Source organism: Podarcis bocagei, assembly GCF_964188305.1.
Source record: "Podarcis bocagei genome assembly, chromosome: 15".
Lineage (NCBI taxonomy): Eukaryota > Metazoa > Chordata > Lepidosauria > Squamata > Lacertidae > Podarcis > Podarcis bocagei.
This window is the reverse complement of record NC_138141.1, coordinates 18,992,465-19,002,751: the sequence shown is the minus strand read 5'-3', so window position 1 is coordinate 19,002,751 and position 10,287 is coordinate 18,992,465. Positions and strand designations below refer to the sequence as shown.

Genomic DNA, 10,287 nt, shown 5'->3' with positions numbered 1-10,287 from the left:
TGTAAGTGTCCAGAATGTTTGCACAGGAAGAACTCAGCTTTGAGTTTGCCTGACAGCCAGTAGGCACCCTATTATTCCTGCTGAATCAGGCATCTAATTCTGACCATGCAGACATTTTTCTCCTCCAAGAACATGAATTAGGGTTCATCCACACTTCCACTTTTCCTGCCTCCCCCCCCCCCAGGAAAAGTTGCTGTTTACTGCTGAATTGGATCATTGCTTCTCCTGCAGATTGGCCTTTGTAGTAGTAAACAGCAAAGAAAGTGGCAAGGCAAGTGGAAAACCTCTTAGAGCACATGCTTAGAATACCACAGAGTACAGTGGTGCCCCGCAAGACGAAAAACTCGCTAGACAAAAGGGTTTTGCGGTTTTTGAGCTGCTTCGCAAGACGAAAACGTCTTGCAAGTTTGTTTCCTTTTTCTTAACACCCTTAATACAGTTGCGACTCGACTTCAAGGAGCAACTCATAGAATGCGGTGTGGTAGCCTTTTTGAGGTTTTTGGTGATTTTTGAAGCTTTTCCAAAACTTTTCTGACACCGTGCTTCGCAAGACGAAAAATTCGCTAGATGAAAAAACTCGCGGAACGAATTAATTTCGTCTTGCAAGGCACCACTGTAAGTGGAAATGTGGACAAGCCCAAATTTCTACACATGTGTAAAACTAAGGTGAGGAAATGCCTCTGTATAGACCTGTGCAATTTATAGGCCTGTGGACTCCATTTTGCACGCCCTCCAACATTTTTCTGATGAAAATAGGGAGGTCCAATTGCATAATGAGAATGTTACTATTTATACCCCATACATCTTACTGGGTTGACCCAGCCACTCTGGGCAGCTACCAACATATATAGAAAAATAATAAACATTAAACATTTTTTTAAAAACTTCCCTATACAGTGGTACCTCCGGTTGGGGACGGGATCCGTTCCAGAGGTCCGGTCGGATCCCGAGGTTTCTGCAACCTGAGGACCGCTTCTGCGCATGTGCACACAGCAAAACCCGGTAAAATACTTCTGGGTTTGCCGCACACGCATCCCGAAGTTTACGTAACCACCAGAGGGTTACGTAAATGGAGGTACGACTGTACAGAATTGCCTTCAGATGGCTGAGTGGTCAGATAACTCCATACTCTCCAACATTTCTCCAATGAAAATAGGGACATCCTAAGGAAAAGTGGGACATTCCGGGATGAAATCAGAAACTAGGACAAATTCTCTAAATCAGGGACGTCTCTGGAAAATAGGGATAGTTGGAGGGTCTGATTTTGTGGAGTCCCCAGCAGCAGCTGCTGTTCTGTTTCACCAAGTAAAGTCACATCAAATATCACAATGGTGTGTTTATTGAAGAAATCCATCACAAGTTAAGCTATATCTAGAACTATACCAGCTGTGAGCTGCTTCCGAAGGAAAACAGACGTACATAAATGCTGCACCCTGGAATTGCCACACAGCTCAAAGAAGCAGGGCCAGTATAACATTAGGCAAATAAGTTAATTATTTCCAGGTATTGTGATCCCAAAGTTTAAGTGTTTTTACACAAAGGGACGTTGGGATTTTCTCTCTCCATTTCCAAGATAATAATTGTTTGCAACAGATAATTTCTCAGACATAGGGGAGAAAAGGTTAGCTTACGAAAGATGTCCCAGAGGTAAACCTAGAAGATATTTAAAAGGTATTTGCTTGTTTGCTTGGTTTTTAGAGGGGCAGGAAAGACCGGATAGGCTGGAATTCTGGTGACTTCATTAAAAAAGAAGAAGAAGAAGAAAACCCCCCTAATGACCCTAGATAGCATAATAGGAATGCAAAGGAGGAGCCAGTAAACAAAACTCCCTATAAACACTCCAAAAACCGAACAGGTTTTCAAGGATCGTGCAAATGGCTTTCACCGACAAAGAGTTCTATGCTGCACATTTCAATCCAAAAGAATATTTGGACACCTTTTACAACTTCAGCTCTGGAAAAGAAAACAAGAATGCCTTTTTGTTTTTCTTTCTGAACAATCTCCACCAGGCATTCACTTTAGGTAAGTGCTGGTGTATTTCATGGGCTCCAGAGCTGTCACAAAACTGGGTTGCCTGGAAAGAGATTCCCTGAAAGGGATATGAATGATCAATTTGATTATGTCCACAGTTGCCAGCCTCTAAGGTGGCCTGTGGTGGGAGAGACCTTTAATACCAGTTGGATCTATAGTGGTTGTAGCTTTCCAGCTCCCATTAGCCCCGGCCAGCATGCGTCAGTGCTCAGGGGAATGATAGGAGTTGTGGTTCAGCAACATTTAGAGCGCTGCAAGTCGAAATGAGCAAACCTGCCATTTGTTGTTTCTCATTCTTCCAGCCTTAAGTTCCGTTCCCCACATTTCCACATTCCAATTTGCAGGGGGAATAATTAAGTTCTTATGAAAATGCATTAGCATTTTAGTGCAAACGTCTCCTAACAGACAGAATTCTGTGTGCAATTTTTGTATAATACATGGATTTTTGCAAAGCAGTTTTCCCTGATACCTTTCAAATATTGTTTCATAAAGACATGAACTTTTATGCACACTTTACCCTGCTATGTCTATTTTTGTACCCATGTCTTGACTGTAGATCTACACTGCAAAATTCAGAGATGTGTGAATTTTGAAAGCTACCTGTGCATCACTTCATATATTGTTTTGAAAAGAGGTTAGGCAGGTTTGCCTACCAATACAAATAGAATTGATTTTCTGTCTTCCCCCATTAGCACAGGTTAGCCACCCTTGATCTATAGTGATTCAGCAACAGTTTTGAAACACTGTGAAAGCTTTCCCTTCTAATATTCACATATAAAGTTGTTGACTAAATGTGAAATGACCAAGCAAGGCTGTTGTTCTCCAAGAATCATGGCTGAAATCTGAACAAATGGGTTAATGGGTTAATTCCATGCAGATGACATAAAAGGTGACACCCTGATTGATATTGGAAGTGGACCGACCATCTACCAGTTCCTCTCGGCTTGTGAGTCCTTCCGAGAAATTGTCGCCACAGATTATTGCGATCAGAACAGGGAGGAGATGCAACGATGGCTAAGGAAGGAGCCAGGAGCTTTCGACTGGAGCCCGGTGGTGAAATATGTGTGCGAGCTGGAGGGTAACAGGTATGGAGAATTTTCTGGCATGGGACATTGAAGGTGGAATTTTAAGACTCCTCGGCACTCAGATACCCTCTGGAAGGAAGGTTGGTACAGCCATCACAGGTTCTTGTAGACCGTAAATGAAAGAAGCAGCAATCAGGCACTGTAGTTTAGTTTCCTCAGTTGGTTTACGTGAGCACAGCAGCACAGCACCTTTACTGATCCAACGTCTAATAGGAAAATAACATCTGCAAATTTCAGCCAGGCACATACAGAGTAAATTGCACCTTGCTTGTAACTTGTAGGACACTGGCTCACCCTTTGAGATCCATGGCAACCAGGAATTATTCACACATTCAGCTGAGGATGTGGAGCGATCCTGAGATGTGCCTGGCTGGAATTAGGAACATCTGAGGACAGGGGTTGGGCATTGTGGGGTGCAAGGATCTTGTCATGTTCATCTTTCATTCTTCCCCAGGGAAAAGTGGGAAGAAAAGGAAGAAAAGGTCCGAAGAGCCATTAAGCAGGTACTGAAATGCGACGTGACCCAGGCCAGCCCATTGGGCCCTGTGGCTCTGCCTCCCGCAGACTGCTTGCTGTCCTCCTTGTGCCTGGAAGCAGCCTGCAAAGACCTGCCCACCTACCGCTCTGCTCTGAAGAACATCAGCTCCCTTGTCAAACCAGGGGGGCACCTCATCTTAGGCTCCGTCCTAAAAGAAACCTACTACAAGGTGGGCCAGCAGCCCTTCTCCTGCCTCTACTTGGAGTGGGCATCTGCGGAGGAAGCCCTCAAGGAGGCAGGCTTTGCTGTCAAATTGTTCAAGGAGACCAAGATCGATTTGCCACTATCTGAGACAGACGCAAAGGCATTCGGCATTGTGGTGGCCCAAAAATGCCAGAGCTGAAGGGAAGACCACTGAAAGAATAACAGGGTGAAGCAGGAGGGGTTTTTTTTGGGGGGGTGAGGGTATATTTTGTTCTGGAGATTAGTTATTTCTGTAGAAAGTCTATGTATGTGATAACAGCATCTAGAATATTACAGGCACAGAAATGGAAAGAAGAGAAGGTTCCACTGAAGGAGGAGTGACTTTTAAAATTAATGGGCTATGCAGAAATTAGATTTGCCATACATCCAGAATTTCCCAGACATATCTGGAATACTGCAGTCAGAAATAGTGCCTGGGAAGAAATTGGAGAAATGTCTGGGAAAATCAGGACGTATGGCTGCCCATGTCGGCAGTGCGCTTTTTGCTGATTTTCCTTAAAAATAGCTCAGAAATGGCCAAATTTTTTTTGGAAATATGGCAACCCTAGCAGGATTGGCAATGCCGAAAGGGAAATTAAGAGATCAAAATGATGAACTTTTTATAGAAGAATGGAAGCCTTTCATGGATTATTTAGAAAAAAAAATATTACAGTCAAATGAAATCGTGGGCAGGATTCAAGATAAAATCAGCAGAATAAAAATGACAAATAATTGTAATAGAGAAACCTTTTGTAATAGATAACGATATAACGCAATAGAAAAGGTTTGAGTAAAAACACTGAGGAGCTGAGAGAGGGAAGTCAGCTTATGAAATAATGTAATTATTTGATTTGAAGGTTATTGTAAAAATGTTTGAAAAAATTAATAAAAGAATTGTATGTTAAAAGAAGGAAAAGAAAGCCACCCAGCCCAGGACAGGAATTAGAAGCCACATATGTCCTACCTCAGGCTTACAAGCCAAAGCAGGGGTGGAGATCCTGTGGCTCCCCATTCAGATTTTGTTGGACTACAGTTCCCATCAGGCCCATCAAGCATGACCAAAGGTCAGGGCTTGTGGGAGTTGTAGTCCAGCACCATCTAGAGCAGCGGTAGCCAAAATTTTGGAACCAATGGGCACATATCAATGGGAGTGCTGGGGGTACTAGTCACAAAATGGCTACCATGTGGGAGTGTGGCATAGCAAAAAATTTAGAGCCGACAACTTTATGCTTACAGTGGGAAGTTAGCTATGTTGTGCCAGTCCTGATTGTGGAGATCACACAACAATTATCTCCCTCTCTCTCCCTCCTCACCCACACATTGATGTCATTGCTGTCCAACAATAACAGTACGAGGAAAAATATACGTGCTGGCCACATCAAACTCATTTCACAGAAATTCCCTAGAAGGTATCTGCACATTTAGCCCCATAACTTTCTTTCAAGAAAAGAAAGCTCAGAAGTTGGGTCACCTTTCCTGGGGTACCAATGAAAGCCTTTACAGATGCCATGGCACCCATGGGTGCTGGGTTGGTGACCCAGGGTTTAGAGAACCCCAGGGTTCCCTGACCTAAAGTGGTCAAATCAATGAAATCAATGTTCATAAGTACCCAGGGTGTCCACACAGCATCTTTTGCACCGGGCCCCAAACTTGAAAAAGCTTTTTTGTTTTGTTTTTAAGCCAAACTTGGCTTACCAATAGCTGGGCCTGCTGCAAAACTTTGTGTCTGTTGTTGGGACTCCTACCCACTGACCTTCACTCATTCAGAGGCCTAAACCTGTATCTGTTAAGTTGTGGGTGAACATATCAGACGACACAGCGATTCTTCAAACAGCTCTTGTTTATTCACAGGCCAGAACAGAACTGAGCTGAAGGGTTCAGCCAACCTGCTTATATAGAGCTCAACTACAAAGCAACAGTAACAACTTTCTGTAACTATTCAACCACTGAACGTCACTTTCAATTCCTTATTTGCATATGTGGACCTGAGTGAAAACTATCTACAGTATCCCCCTGCTGGCCCAGGGTCAGAACTTCAGTACATAACAGTATCTACACTTAAAAATTTAGCACAGGGAAAGGTGTGTCATTTAAATGCCCTGCAATGCCCCTGGCAGGGAGTGAAAGGCACTCTGCACATCCACAGAGGTACTCTCTTCTTCCTTGACCTCTGTGCATCAGGGCTCAAGGCTGACGCTGAAGACAGATCAAGGAGCTGAGCTGCAATGAGGACGTGTCGCACAGGGAAAGCCCTGCCTGGCTGTTGTCAGGAGATGATGTCCTCACTTTGCCCATCTTTGCACTCGGGAGGACAGAAGTGGTGGCTCCTCCTTGGTGGAGAAGAGCTGAGCTAAGCAACGGGGACAGTGGTTGCCATGTGGTTTTCATCTGCAGCGCTAGGTGGAGCTGAATTGGATCTGGAGGGGTGTTGAGCTGCCAGATTCATAGCATAATATTTTTCTTTGCAAAGCATCCAGAGGCCAGCGTCCCCTGGGCTGAGGCCCCCTGTCCTGATGAGTTCCTGGAAGCGCAATTTGTGCTTGCACAATAAAAATGTTTATGGTACCCCTTCTAGACTGAACACAGACGTGGATCTGAAACTATGGCTTCCGCAATTTGTTTTTCTTTAATATCTGCTCCTGCGTGGGAGTAGTGCTTTGCTAAGCCTGGTTTTGATTTTCAGGCTTACTGCTTCCTAGGGAGCATTCATCCATCAGGCAAGAAGCTCTTAAAGCATCAACAGAAATCAAAACCCAGAAGCGGCATTTGCATGTAGTTTTGTCGTGCAATAATACTGAGGGATGGGGACGCTCTATGGTCAGAATAAATTACAGTACATTGTTGTGCCCATACTTCCAACATTTCTCCAATGAAAATAGGGACGTCCTATTCCATAGTAGTAGTAGCAGCAGCAGCAGTAGTAATAATAATTATTATATTATTTATATACCACCCATTAAACATTAAAAAATATTCCTATACAGGGCTGCCTTCAGATGTCACCTAAAGGTCGTATAAAATTACTTACTTCCTTGGCTCAGGGGGTCACATAACTCCGTACCCTCCAACATTTCTCCCATGAAAATAGGATTCAGAATGCGGCAGTCTGATTGGTCCTAGAACAATAGGATCTAGAATGCAGCAGTCTGATTGGTCCGCAGGAGCCACGCAATCCAACTCCAGGTGGAAGTGAATCCGCAACCTGATTGGCCTACAGGAGAATCCCAGAATTAGCCAATCACGTGGGGCCCATTGTGTAAATAATGTATATAAAGCAGACATTTTGGGGGAACTTCCATTCCTCACTACTATGAGCTGAATAAGGAGCATGAAATCCACACTCGACTCCGAGTATATTTCAGGGGGACTCTGGCCATGTTCAGCTGAACACACCTTAGAGTCCCTTGCGCCCTTGGCAAGGAGCTGTATAGACATCACCCTGAAAAAAAAATCACTTTACACAATAGCCACTTTAGAAATTACAGTGGTACCTTGGGTTAAGGACTTAATTCGTTCCGGAGGTCCATACTTAACCTGAAACTTTTCTTAACCTGAAGCATCACTTTAGCTAATGGGGCCTCCTGCTGCCCCCACACCGCCAAAGCACGATTTCTGTTCTCATCCTGAAGCAAAGTTCTTAACCTGAAGCACTATTTCTGGGTTAGCGGAGTCTGTAACCTGAAGCGTATGTAACTCGAGGTACCACTGTACTACATTTTGTGAGATCCAACTGCTTCAAAGCCTCCAGAGTGAGGGCAAGGCGAGGAGGAAGGGCGAAAAAAACCTGCATGCCTTTGTGCCATGGTGCAAGAAGGATGGGACGTTTGATCTCTTTGTGGTGCAGATCCACACATATATATGTCATAGACTCCATAGTCTCCAGCGGTCTGCCTTCATACCACCTTGACATTTCTTCTACTGCTCAGCTCCCAACTCTTGTGTAAACTCATGGCCTTGCACAAATAACTGGAGACAGCTTTCTGGGTGATTTTTGCATACACTTTGCACCCCTGGCGAGACCCTCCAGCCCCTAGGTATTGGATATTGGATAGCTTTAGCATCCTCAGGAATCAAACGTTTTGTAAGAAATGTATATTTCTTTGTGCAGGGCCCTGGTGAGCGAAGAAAAAAGTAGGTAAAGTTCGTTGCTTACTTACAATTCTCAGTCGTTTATCCAAGTGCAACTTTGTCAGTCTCCCCCTTAGGAGTTGATTTGGGGGTGTTCGGTCACTTCAGTCATTTTTGGCTGTTCCTTCTTCTTTCCTTCAGCAGTTGGTTCAAAAGCATATATATCAGATATAAATCCTGTTCAGTAAGGCTTGCTCCCTATAATCTCTTGTAAACTTGTAAACGGTCGCAGAATCATCGGGAGCATTTACCTGCGCTAGATAGGCTAGAACATTCACCTGCTGCTCCTCTGGCTTCTCCTGGCCACACAGGAAACTGCTGTCTTTCTCACAGGCTGTGATGGCCTGGAAGTCTGATTCAGAGGCTGAACCGGAGGAACCCCAGCCTGCACAGGAGTCCCCGCCTTCAAGGCCCTGTGCATTCAGCAATTTCCATAGGGGGGGTGTGTGCTCAGAAATGCCTATACAATCAGGAACTCTGCCCTCTGTTCTCCTCTTCAAGTCCTCAAAGCAGGACTTGGGGTTCTGTCTTGCATGGTTTACTTGACATTGCAGTCTCCTCTTTCGTTTCTTTCACAGACACCAAAGCTGCAACGTCCGTTACTGGGTTTGCAAGGGCAAGAATGCAACTTCCTGCAGCGATGCAGTCCGTGGGCCACTCTGTAAAGGAATCCACCAGACTGTGGATTCTGAAGTAAACTCAGGATGCAATCCAGGGGCTTGATCTGACCAGATTGCAACAAATGAGCCCACTTTGGAATCTGAGTTCAACAGATTCCCCAACCCTGATCCCCAGGGCTGTGGAACTGGCATGACCCCAGATATTGCTGGATCACAGCTCACATCACCTCTGTCAACTGGCCATTGGGAGATGGAGCCTGACAACATCTGGAAGGCATTTAGCTGAAAGCCGCAAGATGCTATCTGAAACAGGAAACCATTGTTTAGAACCAGAGTCCCTCATCCTCAAGACAATGATCTGTCTGTGTGCTCAGCAAGTGAGATTGTGACTGAGAACCAGCTTGAGTTATCTCTCTCATTGCCCCCTTCCACTTGCTTGCCTTCTGAACATGTATGGTCATAGATTCATGTTTTTGTCATGTGCAAATGGACACATGAACAGGGGGTGGGGTGGGTAGAGAGCATTTCCTGGTGCTCCCATCCAGCGGTCATTTGTGAATAATGTTTGATCCAGAGCTATGCTGGAGCAGATCTGTCTAGCCTGGTATGTAGCTTCCAAACAGTGTCCATTGAGATGCTTCTGAGAATAACACATGAGCAAAACACTTTGGCTGACCTGCTCCACCATTCCCCTAGGTATCTGGTACTCTGTGATAGACGGCCTCTGGGCATGGGTGTTCCATTTACAGTGGTACCTTGGGTTAAGTACTTAATTCGTTCTAGAGGTCTGTTCTTAACCTGAAACTGTTCTTAACCTGAAGCACCACTTTAGCTAATGGGGCGTCCTGCTGCCACCGCGCTGCCAGAGCACGATTTCTGTTCTCATCCTGAAGCAAAGTTCTTAACCCGAGGTACTATTTCTGGGTTAGCGGAGTCTGTAACCTGAAGCGTATGTAACCTGAAGCATTTGTAACCCAAGGTACCACTGTATTTATATTGGTTAATACTAATTGAAAGACACACCTTCCATGAATATTTCTAATTTTTTAAGCTAACCTATTTTTATAAAAAACAAAACAAAACAAAAAAACCAAAGAACACTGATCTTGGTAAAAGAAAGGTAAAGTTGTGATTGTCATAAGAAACAGCAAATAATTTGTTTGTTTACAGCACACTAACAAACTGAAATCCTTTTGTTTTTTCTCAGTTTCTAATTTTTTGTCTTAAATTCCATTCTCCACATTTCTGCAGCAATTTGCAGTTAAAAAACAACAACCAGGTTTGAGCCACCCCGCTAAATATTTATCCTGCTGTTTTACTGCAGCTTCAATTTAATTTTGATTTCCTACTGATGGTGGAATTGCTTTCCGGTCAAGTACAAGGAGTTACTATTAGTATACTAAGCTCTTAATAACTTGGGACCAGCTTGCTTGCAGGATCGCCTTGCCCCACACGTGACCATTTGGCCACTTTGATTGGTGGAAGCCACATGATGCCTGTTCCACATTTGTAAGAACCCGATAATTTAGTGTGGCAGCACCTACACTCTAGAACTCCCTGCTGACTGAGAATATTTCATTCTCTTGCTAACTATGCTGTTTTAAATGCACATTTTATACTTGACATCCTTAGGTAATGTTTTCTTTTGAATTTTGTTTGTTAACTTTGCTATGTTAAATGTGCTTTCTGTAGTTGACCTCCT

At 44.1% G+C, this 10,287-nt stretch overlaps 1 protein-coding gene across 1 annotated transcript; it reads left to right on the top strand.

The window, feature by feature from the left end:
* The first annotated feature begins 112 nt into the window (after window positions 1-112).
* LOC308574648 (nicotinamide N-methyltransferase-like) lies at window positions 113-4,785 on the top strand. The gene is made up of 4 exons (XM_081172752.1): window positions 113-320; window positions 621-2,022; window positions 2,909-3,116; window positions 3,571-4,785. Exons 2-4 carry the CDS (start codon window positions 1,875-1,877, stop codon window positions 3,995-3,997), a joined length of 783 nt encoding a protein of 260 aa, XP_081028878.1. The 5' UTR covers window positions 113-320; window positions 621-1,874; the 3' UTR covers window positions 3,998-4,785.
* The last annotated feature ends 5,502 nt before the right edge of the window (window positions 4,786-10,287 follow it).